Source organism: Parasteatoda tepidariorum, chromosome 6, assembly GCF_043381705.1.
Source record: "Parasteatoda tepidariorum isolate YZ-2023 chromosome 6, CAS_Ptep_4.0, whole genome shotgun sequence".
Taxonomy (NCBI): domain Eukaryota; kingdom Metazoa; phylum Arthropoda; class Arachnida; order Araneae; family Theridiidae; genus Parasteatoda; species Parasteatoda tepidariorum.
The window spans coordinates 85,835,826-85,853,234 of record NC_092209.1 but is presented as its reverse complement, the minus strand read 5'-3'; the positions used below and the strand labels follow the sequence as shown (position 1 = coordinate 85,853,234).

The 17,409-nt window shown below is 27.6% G+C and overlaps 1 protein-coding gene across 1 annotated transcript; it reads right to left on the bottom strand.

Annotated features, from left to right (window-relative positions):
• Positions 1-9,719: 9,719 nt before the first annotated feature.
• LOC107449087 (ADP/ATP translocase 2-like) lies at positions 9,720-15,231 on the bottom strand. Its single transcript, XM_016064519.3, has 3 exons — positions 14,905-15,231; positions 12,800-13,013; positions 9,720-10,729 (listed from the first exon to the last, which is right to left on the bottom strand). Exons 2-3 carry the CDS (start codon positions 12,963-12,965, stop codon positions 9,978-9,980), a joined length of 918 nt encoding a protein of 305 aa, XP_015920005.1. The 5' UTR covers positions 12,966-13,013; positions 14,905-15,231; the 3' UTR covers positions 9,720-9,977.
• Between the last annotated feature and the right edge of the window lie 2,178 nt (positions 15,232-17,409).

The window sequence follows — 17,409 nt, the reverse complement described above, 5'->3', positions numbered from 1 at the left end:
TATAATATTTTAATACTATTAAATTAGAATTTATGTAATAGTAATGTAATATAATATATGATATCAAGTCAAGAACATTAAAAATTACTGGGAGTGGCATAACTCATCCGTGTAGCTCAGAAAACTAGGGACACCGCATAAGTATAGGTTATTCTCGTTTGTTGTTGTCGTCTGACAAGTGCAGAAAAGTACAAGTTAAATGGGACCAAAGGCATGGAGCACAGCCCTGGTCACATCTCTGACTTTTTTGGAATAAAGGGTGTCATGGCAGCAGTTGAGGTCGATGTTGAAGAGGGTCGAGGCAACAGAGACACAGCTGAAGAGGTGCCTCGGATCCAGCCGAGCACCCGGGCATATTCTCATTTATTTTTATTTAACCTTTTTCTACACTACTACATGAGAATCATATACCAGTATCCAAAGGGAACTTAAGATTTTCCAATGAAATAACGAAAAACACTTAAGAAAAAAACAATTTATTAACAATAAAAAAACACAAATATTGAAAAATAAATTCTGTAACAAGTTTTCAACAACATACGCAAATAAAATATGTTCACTTTTCTTTTTAGAAAAGCGTTGAAATAGAAAAAAAAATTAAAAAAAAATAAACTTAAAACAATTCTTGAAGGAAATAATTTGTACATAGTGCCACAGAATATAAAAATGTGAGAATATTTGAATGAAAAGGTTCAAAATAAAACATGTCTCATTTTAATATATTTAAACATTTTAATATATGCACACAAATATTTTTATAATTACATGAAGAATAAAAATATTGACTAGTAAGTAGTTTCGCTTTTTAACAAAAACAGCACAAAATGAAAAATATCACCCATTGAATAACTTTTGACAGAATAATTGTACTATTATTACTTAAATAATTGTAGAGGTTACTTAATTAGTTATTGCAATATTTAATTCCAGTTACTAAGTGGTTATCATAAAATTGGCACAATTTTATAATAACCAATTAAGCATACCATGTTTTGGTGGTTTTTACTTTTTAGGTTACCGGGGACAGCTACAATTTGGAAAATAAGGTGAGCATATTTTAGTCAAGTAAGTTTTTAACACGTTAATCCTTCAAAATAATAGTAGCATGATTACTAAGAGAGTCATTATAAAAATGCCTATTTTTCATTTCAGATAATTACATAAAAATAAATATATATCTATTCATTTTTAATTTTTGGGTTAATTGTTAGCTCACATGTTTGATGAGTGCCAACATCTAGTTTAAAATAAACTATCTCTAAACACACTACAAATAGTTTAGTACCGCCATCTAGTATATAGATTGAGAAACAAACATGATTTCAGGCATAAGAAATAGATTGCTAGCCCAGAAATATCACAGACATGAGATAGAGGAAAGAAGCTTCGCCCTATTATTTTGATGCAAGCGAGAAAGAAGGGATAAGCATTGATTTTATTTTTTGCATACTTTATTACATCTTTGGAATAATTTATGGATATCATAATTTTTTACTTTTAATAATTATATAAAAAAATCTTGAGTTGTAAGATATAAAACTTTTACACTTTTTAAGGGATCTAATTTGTTCAAGAAAATGCTAAAAGTTTTATACCTTGAAATTTCAAACTTTTTTGGTTATTAATTATAATAAAAGTGTTTATCATGTGTTAGATTAAGAGTGCTAACCTAATATGCTTGATTAAATGTTAGACTTTCTAGTAAAAAATTACATCGTTTAAAAGGATGTTAAAAGGTTTATGCTTTACAATTTGAACTAATTCTTTAAATGAATTTTTTGACTTTATAATAAAAAGAGTCATTTTTGTCTTGTATTTTTAGATAAATAAGTTCCATAAAAGCTTGAAAAATTTATTAAATTCAAGTAAAATACACGAAATTAAAAATAACACTTTAATATAAACTTTGAACTAAAACTTTTAATCTGTCTTTTGAGTAACTTATAGGGACCACACTATCAAATCTATTGTAAAAAATTTAAGTTTATTTAGAGATAATGAGTTTTTGTATCTAACCTTGAAACTAAAATTATTGCCAGGAATAAATGATTAACATAGCCCATGTGCGTTCTTCAAACTGTGAATAGACAACTTGGTACTTAAAAATCTGATAATCAGATCAAAAGTTATTCAGAGTATAACGATTTTATTATGTGCACTAAAATATAAGTTTGACTAGGAAATTATATAAATTTACGGCATTTATACTTGATACATTGACAAGAAAGTCTTAGTTGATACAGTTATAGCAATAATGTTGCGGAAAATATAGAAACTTGGAAGAGTATTTATAAATATATAAAATAGACACAACAGTTCTTTTAACAGTGATAAAAAGTTTTAATATATATAATCATTACTTGCATAAAAAAATTATAGTTAATGTAATAAATATATATTACACACAAAAGTTTTTTTAAAAAAAAAACCCTGCTTAAGAGCATTTTTTTTTAAAGTTTACAAATTGTTTTGTATCTAATTAATTACTGATATTAAATNTCAAAAAAACATAAGTTTTCAAACCCAAAATGGTAACTCTTCCCCTACTCCTCTTTGGTTAATGGGCTATACTGACAATGGTCTGGGATCATCCTTATTGATGATCACAAAAAAAAATGCAACAGTTCCACATTTTTGAAAGCGGTAGTAATCACCTGGTCTTAAAGCCAAGATGATTACACAATAGTTCAAATAATGTCTCAATTTTGAAGCTTTCAAAAAAAAAAAAAAAAAAAAAAAAAAGCAATAGAAAATATGTTTCTTAAAGGTCAACCATTTCAAGATTTGTCACAGGCACTTTTTTTCCTAGGTATGCCTCTGCTCGGGGCCCTAGGCCATTCAAATTTTTGGAGCCCTCCGATTAAGTTGTTTTTCTATATTTTTTATTTATTCAAATATAAAAGTATTTATATATCTTTTCATTTAAGAAGGCATATTTAAAATAAGAATAAATAATAATAAATTAAATTTTACTTTATTTTGTTAAATTAGAACTAAAAAATAATCATACCATTTTGAAAAAATTTAAATATATATTTGAAATTGATTTTTAAAAAAAAAAAAATTATTCTCTAATTTTTTTAAATTCATTTTCAAAAAATTCGTTTTAAGGGGGACCCTTATCATTGGGGGGCCCAGGCCATGGCCTAATGGGTAATTTGGTACTGCCTCTGCTTCCCAACTGCCTAAATGGGCATGGACTTTTCTGGTTCTGGTATCACAGAGGGAATTACATTACATTGAACAAGAGCATATAGAGATGAAAAATCATGGGAATAATAGGAAAAAAAAAAAAACCCTAAGGACTTTAATGAAAAATATAATAGTTAGATATTTTAGGAGTATTTGAAATTTTTTAATTAATGTCTATGGAGATTCTTTTTTACTTAATATTTATAAATAGACATACATTTACATGAAAATGCTCTCGATACCAATAATTTAAGAAATTCCTACACAAAAATGTAACCACGGGTTTAAACGTTTACTTTTTTCAGTGCCACAGCTTTCTAAATTATTTGCTCAAAATTTAATATTTGCAAATGTTACTGGGATATTTTTGATTTCCAGGAATACTGCAAGAATTTTAGAAAAAAATTATAAATTCATAATTTTAATTTTTTTTAAAATTGAGATTATTGGGTCTTACTTATCTGCAAAATAATATAATTTTCAATATCTCTCTGGTCATGTCATTATACGAAACACACATTTCAAACATGACAAAACCAATTCAAACAAATGAATTGGTTTGACCATAAAATCCTTTCAGGGGTCATGCCGTTTTGAATCTCAAAAACCCATTTTTTTTCGAATTCTATTTTTATTTAATGTAGTGCAATATGCAACAAATATTTTCCCAAAGTTTTAAGAGAAGAGCGAGGACAATATTAATTCTCTTTTTTTAGTCTCCACTTGCCAAGTGTGGAAAATAAAGAGTTTTCTAGTTGTTTTGAAGTCTGAGGACATGATTTTTCAAACGAATACATGGACATTTTGCTTATTTTTTCAAGATAGAATTGACTAGAGTTTGAACAAAGGATTTATTTTCTTCGAGTAAAACATATTATATAGAACATGGTATAAATATTATAAAAAATAGTTTTTTTTTCTTTTTTCAATTCTATACCACTTTGCCAAAGCAGTTTAACATTTATTGATTTCGAAATTTTTTTATCCCACCGCTAATCAATATTAGCCAGAAGATGCATGCAAAAGTTTACTAAATTCGATGTTTTAATTTCAAAGAAGTTTTGTCCAATATACTACTAAGGGTTTCTGTAAATTAGTTCTGAAAAGATAAATTTTTGACTTAAATTCTATAAAATCTTGTTTAAATGTTATATTAAATGCTTAGCTAAAATTTCTTTAATTATAGCAAAATATCAAAAAGATAAAAAAATTTTCTAGCAGTAAATGAGATTTAGAAATTGATAGCCTCATCCATTATAGTATATTGAACCAAAGAAATAATAAACATTTAAGAAAAAAAAAATCAGGATATATTAGAACCGCATACACATACCAAACAACCTTAAAATTTTAAATGACAAACTAAAAAAAACTTAATTCGTTTTAGTTAATCATAATAATGGCATGCTTTATAGCAAACGAATAATGAAATATAGTATTTTTAATTTCAGAAATACTTTTTTTATAACAGAAAGTTTTAACAGTTTCTTGTATAACTTTATTTGTGGAGCACTGAACAACTCATAATAGATTGAGATTATTATAAAAATTTTATAGCTAAAAAAAAAAAAGCCTACATCAATTAGTTACTATTAATTTTAAAACAAAAACACAATTAAAATGTTGCTCAACATTTTTGTATATAAGTAGTTTAGTGAATGATCCCAAAATTCTCAACTTTAAACCATAACATTTAAAGACACACAAAAAATCAGGAAAAAAGCTGAAAATCGGAAGAAAATATTTCTTAATCAGGAATATCGGGACAACTACAAACCATGCAACCTTTAACTTGTATATTTCTTACTTAGATCCCATTGAATTTTAAAATGAAATAGTATCTTATTCAAAAACTAAATCAAATATAATATTTCAATATTAAATTAGAATTTATGTAACAATAATTTAATATAATATGAGATCAAGAAAAGAACATTGAAAATAACTGGAAGAGGTATAACTAGGGCTGCAGGTTTGTTGCGGCGCGAATTTCCGCAAAATTGTCATCTTTTTTCCTAAAATCCGCGAATTTCTCAATATGTCTTGACTTGCGCGAAAATTGCTTAAAATTTGATTTCTTTTTCATTTTTATTAAACAGAATTTTTTATTTTCCTGAACCTTAAAATGAACATGTAAAATTGATTAGATATTTAGGGGAGTGAATCAATCACAAAATGACATGAAAATAGTTCAGAGATAATCACAATCTTGTCAACTAAGGTGGTCTTTCTACACTTAGGGAGGGTAGTTACCTTCCTGAAGTCAGTAAGAATACAAAAGAAATTGGAATCACAAAAGAAGGAAAATGTTATAAATCAAATCTTTGACAGAAAAATTGTTATACTTGCTATTGCACTGGGCAATGAAATTTCTACTGCCTTTCTACATATCCAGTTAATTTTTCCTAGGCGGCTTCTTGTGATTTCTTAAATATGGATCAGTTTCTTAGATGAAGGGGAGGGGGACTAGTAGCTGGTAGGGACTTGCAACTAGTAGTTTGAATGTAGAATGTTTGAGTTTTCACAGCAATTACTTCTTACAAAGCAACGGTTAAGGAATTGCGCGTTGGTGAAGGAAAATTGATCGAGTTTTGGAAATCAAAGACCGAACGCTCCAAAATTGGCAATTCTAAAACAGCATTGACGCAGAAAGATCGTTTTCTAAGTATAAAAATGTATTAAGTGATGAAATACGAAGGATAAATGAGAATAATCTGACAATGTACAATACTTTGTACCAAAATTCTGTTCATTTAAATAAAAATATTAATATTGCTTGAAATTCAAAGAAATACTTTTGTTGTGTATTTTTAAGCTTTTTTTATTATTTGCGCAATTTCTGTCTTTTGCATCATTTATATAAATTTTTTTTTAATGTTTAGAATTTGTGTAATTTTCAAAATTTCCCCCGATTTTTCAGCGAATTTGGGGTCTTTTTTCCCGCGACAAACTTGCAGCCCTAGGTATAACTCATCCTTGTAGCTTAGAAAAATAGGTACACAGCATAAGTATAGGTTATTCTCGTTTATTTTTACTTGAACCCCTTTCCACACTACTACATGAGAATCATAGACCAATATCCAAAGGGAACTTAAGATTTACCAATGAAATAACGAAAAACACTTCAGAAAAAACAATTTATTAACAATAAAAAAAACAATACAAATATTAAAAAATAAATTCTGTAACGACTGTAAATTCTGAAAAAAATAAATTCTGTTAAGTTTTCAACAACATATGATAATAAAATATGTTCACTTTTCTTCTTAGAAAAGCATGGAAATAGAATATAAGCTTAGCATTGAATAGAATTAAAACCACTCATAAAAATAAAGTTAAAACAATTCTCAAAGGAAATAATTTGTTCATAGTGCCATAGAAGATAAAAATTTGAGAATATTTGAACATTAAGATTCAAAATAAAACATTTTAAAACATGTCTCAACAGCAATATATGTACAGATGTGAAGAATGAAAATATTGATTAGTAGTTTCGTTTTTGATAAAAACAGCACACAATAAAAAATACCACATTGAATAACCTTTGACCGAATAACTGGATTAGTACGTATTAATATGCAATCTTCAATATTTGTAGAGGTTACTTAATTAGTTATTGCAATTTTTAATTCTAATTATTAAGTGGTTATCATAAAATTGGCACAATTTTATAATAACCATTTAAGCATACCATGTTTTGGTGGATTTTACTTTTGAGGTTACCGGGGACAGCTACAATTTGTAAAATAAGGTGAGAATATTTTAGTCAAGTAAGTTTTTAACACCTTAATCCTTCAAAATAATAGTAACATGATTATTAAGAAAGTCATTATAAAAATGCCCATTTTTTATTTCAGATAATTATATAAAAATAACTATATATCCAATATATGTATTCATTTTTAATTTTTGGGTTAATTGTTAGCTCACATGTTTGATGAGTGCTGACATCTAGTTTAAAATAAACTATCTTTAAACACATTACAAATAGTTTGGTACCGCCATCTAGTATATAGATTTAGAAAAAAACATGATTTCAGGCATTAGAAATAGATTGTCAGCCCAGAAATATCACGGGCATGAGATATAGGAAAGAAGCTTCATACTATTATTTTGATGCAAGTGAGAAGGAAGGGGAAAGTGTTGATTTTATTTTTTGCATACTTTATTACATCTTTGGAATTATTTATGGATATCATAATTTTTTACTTTTAATAATTATATAAAAAAATCTTGATTTGTAAGATATAAAACTTTTACACTTTTTAAGGGATGTAATTTGTTCAAGAGAATGCTAAACATTTTATACCTTGAAATTTCAAACTTCTTTGGTTATTAATAATAATAAAGGTGTTTATCATGTGTTAGATTAAGAGTGCTAACCTAATATGCTTGATTAAATGTTAAATTTCCTCATAAAAAATTACAATGCTTAAAAGGATGTTAAAAGGTTTATACTTTACAATTTTAACTAATTCTTCAAATGAATTTTTTGATTTTATAATAAAAGAGTTATTTTTGTTTTGTATTTTTAGTTAAATAAGTTCTATAAAAGTTTAAAAAATTTATTGAATTCGAGTGAGATACACAAAATTAAAAATAACACTTTAATCTAAACTATGAGCTAAAACTTTTAATTGGTCTTTTGAATAACTTACAGGGACCAAATGAAAATTTGAAAATGTAAGTTTATTTAGAGATAATGAGTTTTTGTATCTAACTTTGAAATTAAAATTATTGCCAGCAATTAATAATTAGCATAGTCCATGTGTGTTCTTCAAACTGTGAAGAGACAACTTGGTACATAAAAATCTGATAATCAGATCAAAAGTTATTCAGAGTATAACAATTTTATTATGTGCACTAAAATATAAGTTGGACTAGGAAATAATATAAATTAATTGCATTTATACTTGATACTTTTACAAGAAAGTCTTAGTTGATACAGTTATAGCAATAATGTTGCAGAATAATATAGGAACTTGCAAGAGTATTTATAAATATATGAAATAGGCACAACAGTTAGTTTTTAACAGTAATAAATATAATTATAACTTTCATAAAAAATAGATATTAATGCAATAAAAATATTACACATAAAAGTTTTTTTAAAAAACCCTCCTGTTTAAGGGACCTTTTTTTAAAGTTTAAAAATTGTATTGTACCTAATTAAATTACTGACTTAACATTTTATGCGCAGATATATGCATAAATATGTCAATTTTTTTTCATCTCAGTACAAGGATTATAAAATTCAGATTTTATAATAATCTATAAAAACATGGTATAAAAATAAGCTAGATTTGTAAAGTACAATAAAAAAAATACCATATATTTCTTACAAATAGGCTAAGTTATTTCAAAATATAGTTTAATATAAAAATGTGAGTTTAAAAACTCTAATATAAAAATATTTTCTAATATCAGTAATATAAAAAAAAACATGCAGAAAAATAATGAAGTAGAATATTTTTAATTTAATAAGAATGAAAAATACTTTACTTCAATACTTTTCGTAAAATGTATTTTCAGTCATTAGATTAAACTATGTACAGCCAGGTTTCATAGAGGGTCAAAGAAAAAAACTCAAGAATTTTTTTTCTAAAATCAAGATATTTTTTAAGCAGTAGACATAAACCAGACTACTTTTAAAAAAGAGCAATTGACAAATTAAAAGAAATATTAATTAGCTCTACCTAACTATTAGGAAATTTCATTACAAAATAAAAATAAAATGTACAATTAATAATTTCAGAGTTACTTTGTTTCAAAAAGAAAGTTTTGTTTTCAGTATGATTTTAGTAATAGAGTACTGAACAATTTATAATACATTAAAATCAATAGCAGATTTTTTTTTATTACTGTTACGTTAAAAAAACATGCAGTATTAATTAGTAACTATTTCCTCATTTCAACATTCAATTAAAATTCGTAATAAAACTCAAGATTTTCTTAATGAAACAATTTGAAACTAGGATTTCAATAATCTTGAGATCAAGACACAGTAAATGTGCTGCTTAATATTTTTATACAAATGTAATTTACTGGCATGATTCCTCAACAGAACATTTAAAAGATATGATGATGGTAAACAGTACCAATGATATGATTACTGCATTGTTGATTGGGAACGAAAATTTTTAAAATAATATGAACAAATTATTTTATTTAATAACTGTCATTCAATAGCCGACCCAATTTTTTAGGTTTAAGACTAATGTTTAACTGTGCAGCCATGTAATTTTGAACCCAATCCAGAAGACTAGGGAACTTCTGGATCAAGTATTGCAAGAAATTTGCCTTTGTGTAGAACTTTTCGATGGAACTAACCCACATTAGCATTACATGGGGAGGAAAATCACAAAAACCCCCCACGGTTAGCCCGACGGCAAGGGGACTGTAACCCATGATCCCTCTTCTACTGAGGACATTTTATGTCGGCACTGTGGTTGGGGCAAACAGGATGCAGGATTCGTGTCGACCAGCTGTCACTGGGATTCAAACCCAGTTCACCTCATTGGAAGACGGACGCTCTATTCCCTGAGCCATCTCATATCTTTCAATCCCTAAAATCAATAATTTTAAAATTTGCATTTGTCTCTCTTCCTTGTCTTAAGTTTTTATGTAATATTTAAATGGCCTCTAACAAGGATAAAATTTATGTAAGCTTCATTATTTCAATTGATATAAAAATTGGTTCAAGTTATACAGTTATAAAAAAAAATTTTTTTTACCATATAAAATAAAGGAAAGTTGTCTAAACTAAATTAAAACTCTTTTAGAAATTATGAATGCATAGGTTGTTTTTTCCTTATTTCATCATACAAAACAAGTACTAAAGCAGCACCAAACCCACTAACAACATTTGAGTAAGCACCTTTAAAAAGACCAGCAACGCCTTCTTGCCTAACTATCTTATTCCAACAGTCCATTGTACTGGTATACATAAAATCAGCTTTATTGCGACCACTTTGCATCATCATACGTCTTCTTACTGTATCAAAAGGGTAACAAATTATACCAGCAATAGTGGACACAATCATAGCTATGGTAAACGAAATCAAAATGGATGATTTTCCCTTTTTTGGCAATATCTCTTTGGCCGTATCAAATAATCCAAAATAAGCAGCTCTGTAAATAATAACAAATTGAATGGACACATTAAAACCTCTGTAAAGTCCAACTATGCCATCAGATTTGAAGATCTTTCTGATGCAATCATTTAAACCTTTAAATTCACGATCAGCCACAGCCTTGCCAATGTCAACAGACAAGCGCGTTCTCGCAAAGTCTAACGGATAAACAAAAAACAGAGTTGTAGCTCCAGCTGCACCACCAGCAGCAAGATTACCCGCAAAATATCGCCAAAATTGCGTATTTTTATTAAGACCTTCAAGAAAAATATACCTATATTTATCTTTAAGGGCAAAGTTGAGAGCTTGAGTTGGAAAGAACCTGATACAGTTGACTAAATTTCCTCTCCAAAAACTAAGAAAACCTTGTTCTCTAGGTATCCTAACAAAAGCGTCAATCATACCTAAGCAGAAAAGAAATTAAAAGGAATTGAAAATGTATATAAAAGTAATAACTAAAAATAAATATGAGAAAAAAGAAATATTTTAAATGCAATGTTTCAGTCTATTAGAGTTTTGTCTATTCTCAGGATGGCCACAAACGCGAAACAAAAATTGATTGACTACTGATTTCGGCAAATTTCTCCAAGTTTTACAGCCTGTGCCATAAATTTTCTTATTACTTTTAAGTTATGCCTTATTCCTAAACATATAATACATTACAAAACACTTACATGTGCAATAAGGGTTGAAAATAAATTTTTAAAAAAATTTTTACCAATTTTTTCGAAAAATAAATAAATATCAGACTTTTTGAACCTTACACATTTAGCTAAGTTTCCTGACGTTTCCATGACTTTACCAGATTGACAAAATACTCTGACCATCCAGATTTAATTAAAAGAGTACAATGATGAAGCATGGCCAGAGCCGGATTATACCTTTCGTAGGCCCTAGGCATGGCGGTTTTTGGGCCCTTCCCTCTTTTCAAAATATATGCTAAAATTTTCTTGCATATTTTTTTTTACATTTTTATTAATATGGATTTTAATTTAAAAATTTGTTTATCGAACTTTATCTGCAATACCAAGATACTTCTGATATTGCCGTTGATATCGATAATACCATTATGATTAGTTCGATCGATAACTATGTAAACACTTCACATCAACAATACAACAACAAACCAGCAAAGAAAACAGCGAAATTGATAGTGAGATTAATTACAAGAAATATTTATACTACAAATAGCTTCATAGTTTTTATGATACTACTATGATAACTAAGTGAAGGAAATTAACATTGTCAAAAGTAAATCTTTTGAAATTATTTTTAAATAAATTTGCAAGGTAGGTTAAATGTTTACTAATAGAAAAAAAAAATGATTTAATACTATTTTAATAAAATGTCAGTCACGTTTTTTCAAATTAGTCATTTTCAATTGACCAATGTTTTTTTTATATAAATTTTTCAGGATCATAAATTATAGTCAACAATTGGATTTGCATTCATTGTTTGGTGACCAAGAATCCAAGACAAATGTTTTTGTCCGGAACGTATTACGCCATTTTAGATGTATTAATTTCAGAAATGACTAAAAGGCGTAAAGCTTACAGTAATTTGTACGATAATTTCGGTTTTCTTGTTCACAAAAATTTGTCAGAATCTGAGATTAAACTAAAAGCGGAAAATTTGGTGAAAATTTACTTATTCGATTTAGAGGAAAACTTTGTAGATGAATTTTTACTATTTTCAAATTTGTATGAACATAAATCTGCACAAGAAATGTTGAAGGCTCAAATTAAAGATAAACTTGAGAATACTTTTCCTAATGTTTACATTGCATTAAGAATATATTTGTCGATTCTTGGATCAAATGCAGAAGGAGAAAGATCTTTCTCCAGATTAAAATTGTTAAAAAATAATTTGCGTTCAACAATGAATCAAGATCGTTTGACATCGCTCGCATTTATGTCTATTGAATACGACATTTTGCGTAGTTTGGAATTCGACAGCATAATACAAGATTTCGTTGAATCCAAAAAAGTAATATATTAGATCATAAGATTCTGCAAAATAATTTATTACCGAAAAATATTATATTTTTATTCGTATCTTCATAATTTTGTGCAAAATACACTTGTTGTTTTTAAAGCTAAATTATTTTTGTCAACAAATTTTTTTCTCCCAAGTTTTTCGTAGGCCCCTGAATTTTGTAGCCCCTAGGCACGTGCCTAGTGTGCCTATAGGTTAATCCGGCCCTGAGTATGACTGAGATCAACTTTAAACAACATGACTAAGTTATGTTGCTCTTAAAAAAGCTCTTTTTTTTCTGTTCTACATCTTTTTTCTCACGAACTGTGACATAGAAAACACCTAAAATAAGTAATACAGTCATCAAGTTTCTTACAAATTGCATTAACACAAATTTTAATTTACTCTTAAATTTTAATTAACTCGAAGTTTTTCCATGCATTGCTTCACTTATTTCTTTCTGAATAATTATTGATCTTTTCTGTTTAACAATGTTATACCTTTGTAACGATTACTTGAAGTAATTTGTTGGGATGCATACTGGACTTGGAGAATTAATTTCACTCGCTCGATAGGTGCTGCAACTGTTTTGGAAATAACAGCAGATGTGCCTCCAGCAAAGAAATCTTTTACGAAAGTTATAAGGTCACCTTCTTTTGAAGCCATGTTCTTTCCAATACTTCACTTTGATAGTCTTTCTATGATGATTCAGATCTAAAGAGTAGAGATATAAAAAAAAATTAAGTTGTATAGCATTTGTTTGAATGCTAGTGTTCAAATTGTATTGCATCAGATAAATGCTCTTAGCATAAAATTAATAAGTATAAAAGAATTGCAAATAAAATAATTGAATCAATCATGTTAAAAGACAATATCTATGCATTATTTTTTTCTTTCAAAAAAAGTAAACAAAAAAAAAGATTAATTGATAAACAACTTTAAAGCTTCTTTCTATAATTAAAAGTAAAAATCATGAGAAAATCAACATTTAAAAGTGCATTTTTTCAATAAAAAAGTTTTTATTTAAAAAATAATTTTAAAATCACTTAAACAATTTGTTAATATCCTCCCCCGAAAAAAATAAATACTTGCAAACATTTAACCAATTGAGAATATACCTGGGTGTAATCATTATTTAAACAGAGAATTAATCTTTTTTAAAATGGAATATGAATAAAAAGGCAGTTCTTTTAAGGGATGACGGTTTATTTTTTCAAAAAAAGCAAAGAGGGTGCAAGCAGGATGGGCCGTTCTTCTAAAAAGGGAGAACACTGATATATATATATGTGTGTCTGTATATATGTATACATAAGTTAATGCTTACAAAGTTCAAAACCAATTTTGTCAAATTTCAAGATCCTGTTCAAATGTACCAACCAATTTAATCTAAGCATATGATTGATTATTGGAGTTGAACACAAAAAGTATAACATACATTAGTTTAGCACTATAGAACTAAAATTATGCAATGTTTTTTACGTAAAGTTTTTTTTTTACCCAGCAATTAAACAAATAAAAGAAAGTTTTCATTTTCACATTTGTTAAATGAAATCAACTGAGCTTCCATCATATCTTCGACAATACCATGAGCTGCCTTTCAGAATATTACTAGGTATAATTATAAAAAGTATAATTACAATTTGAATAATCAAGTATGCAGATTTTACTAAATTCCAATTTTGTTACAGAATAACTCCAAAAAGGACTAATATAGCTAAAGAATGTTATGTTACTTTAATATTAGACCAACGTTTTTGGAGAATAAAATGTCAATAAGAGCATAGAAAATAATAATGTCATGATCCAGGAGTTCCCTTGTCTTCTAGATAGGGCTCAAAATTGCAAGGCTACAGAGTTGAACATTGATAGTCGCAAGCTCAGAATTAGGTCGGCAACGCTCATTATAAGATAAAATATTTTAAATTATCATCACTAAGATGGTGAGATTTCCGGATCATGATCTGTGGCAAAATAGTCACCAACTCTTGGCAAATTCTGGGCAGTGGCCTGTGAGACACTACAAAAACATCACAGAAAGGGACGAGCACGAAAGGTATAACTCGTAGATCCCCCGGGCAAAAATCTACATTTTTTTAAAGAAAATTGCAAGTTTAAAATCTATTTGGCACCTTGGCGATTTTAGTTGGCGCAACAGAACAGGATACAGAAATATTCCTACTCTGATTTCCCTATACAAAGGTAGCAATGGCAATCAAAAAAAAAAAAAAAAAAAAAAAAAAAAAAAAAAAAAAAAAAAAAANAAAAAAAAAAAAAAAAAAAAACTAATGAAAAACATCTAAGAAGGTGATCAACTGGAAGTCACTCTTGGGTAAAACAAGAACTTATTTTATTATTTGAATTTTAGCCAGTAAAACAAATCTTTCGAGGGGGGGGGGAGATATATTCATATCTTGATCGGTCACGTCAAATACAATCGCCAAATACACTTAATTAGGCAAACTGACAAAATAAAAAAAAACACGTAGAGGTTTGCCCAGAGGTAGCTTAATCACAGCCATAATAAATGTTTAAGTACAGCACTCCTGAGCACAGACTATAATAGATACAATAAAATAGAATATACAGCAAAAAAATTATTATTTACTGAGTCAAAAAGTAGAAAATAATTTTCCTTCATTCAACCTGGGATTCAATTATGAACTTTTACTAAGAGAATTATGTAATAAAATAAGTATGTCTAAAGTTGTTTTTTTAATCACAGTTATTGAGCTGTAAATCTTTTATCACAGGTTATTCCTGATGAGCTCAAGGTTTGTAAACTTTTGAAATACTAATTTTTTGACGCTTTGGTATTTATCAAAAGAAAAACGTTTTTCCTTCTTTGAAACAGATAAGATAAGGAAGAGCAGAATCACTGATGTATAAGTTTTTTTTATTTATTTTCAAAATAATCTACTTTGAAGCGCTTTTGGCTGCGAATTTTTGTTACATTTAAGATTTGTTGAACAGGCATGAAAGAAATTATAAACAACTCAACTTTACTTTTAAACGCGTTGATCTGCTTAATTTTTGGTTTCGGTTTTTACAGCGGTGCGTCCTCGAAATATTTTACGATTTTAGAACACCCATATATTAATGGAATAATTTGTTTATGTCTGCAACAATTTTTTTTAAAAATTGATGAATCTCTCTACGACAAAATTATCTTTTTTATGAAACTAAAAGAAAAAGTCAAAGATGTCTGATTTCTTCTTTAATATTTCATTGCATTATATAATAAAAAAAAAGATTATAGGAGCATTTACACCGCAGGTGAAAATTTAGGATGTGCGAATTACTGGATGTGAACGGGAGTTTGATTGGCGAAGTAAAGCAACTCCACTGAATTTAAAAAAAAAAAAAAAAGAGTCTATTATATATATGTAAATTATCGAGGACATTTTAGCACACATGTACAAATTTGGGGACATTTATTGTCCCAAAAAGTTTGTTTTTGAGAAATTCTAGATTGTCATCAAGATTTGAGAGCGTTTAGTCACCTTAACCTAACCCACTCCATACTAATATTTCTTTTAAACATAGCAAATCCTTAAATTTTCTGAGAAAGTAATACAATTATTTAAGTTTTATTTCAAGAACTATATTTGTAATAAACCCAAATAATTTCTACCTTTCAAACTTTGCGCGTCAAATTTTGAAATTTTTTTTTTGTAAATATTTAAATAATTTTTATTCTAAAAATTTACACATATTTATTTCCTAGTTTGAAGATTTGTATAACTGCTGTAACAGTCATGCTTGCTGATACAAAAATGCAGAAAGCCTATTTGACAAAGAGTTACAAAATTGGGAGCCTTTTTTATAAGTAATTATGGTATATTACATTACTGATGCATTGAGTAAAATAACGAATTTTTTTAAGCTTATTTCATTATTTATAAGTAATGCAAGTGGGTTTTACTTGATAACTGTACAGTTGTTGAAATTGTATATTTAAAAATTTTTTAAGGAAGAAATTTGAGATCCTACGACAATAATCATAACTTTAGATTATGTTCTATAGAAAAAAGAATGAGATGGCAAATTATGTACAAAAGCTGTTGGGAAGGGGGGGGGAACAATTGCTTAGTTAGCAGTTAGGTCCTATCTTGGACTCTGTTCAAGATTCACAGTTTTAAAGTTTACTAGAAAATCTTAGATTACAATATCTTAAGTGAAAGCCTAAAACCATGATTTAGCCATGAAATGGTCACTTGGCTTTTGAGCAAATTACTTCAGCACTGAACACCTGCTCAAAACTACTGAAATTTCCTTTCTAAGCTACTTTCTTTATATATTTTATTATTTTTTTTAAATGCAGGAGAAGGGTAAATAAAAATAAGAGGGTTAAACGTGACAGATCAATTAAACCATAAAATGAATTATTTCGTGTATTCTCATATTAAAATAGCTTCCATCAACATAATTAATTTAGAAGTTGTTTGACATACATCTATTAAAAACTGGAAATTTTTCACAAATTATATTCATGTATCTTCATTGATAGTGGCAAAATAAATAGTCAAGTATATAAATGTAAAATTATTTATAATAATAATTATTATTACATTAATTATTTTATAATATTATTATATTAATTATTATATAACATAATAATTATTTATAAATGTAAAAATATTTTTTAACAGTAGAACCTAAATCAATCATTTCTCAAGGGACCTTTCATTATGAACTAGAGATATGGTAAAACAACGAACACGGTTCATGTTAAAATTAAGATCAAATAATGACTTGAAAATGTATGAAATGTGTAAAGTAATAAACTAAAAAATTTAACTGGAAAAAACTTGATGATATAATAGGATGAATAATAATATTTATTTAAATATTTGAAAATTTCAGTTTGAACACTCTTTTTTTCATAACAAACAATATATTTTCAACATTTGTAAAAGATTGCCGTTCATTTTCTGTCAATTCGTATAGTGAATGCAAAAAGTTCCCTCATAGTTTAATGTTTCTCTCAAATGTTTGCCGGCTTGTTCAGTATATCACTAAGCACTTCTGCTTCTTCAACCCACAACACCACAAGATTTAAAATATTTATTACTTGATATTTAGATATTTGATGAGTTTTCTCCAAACTGTA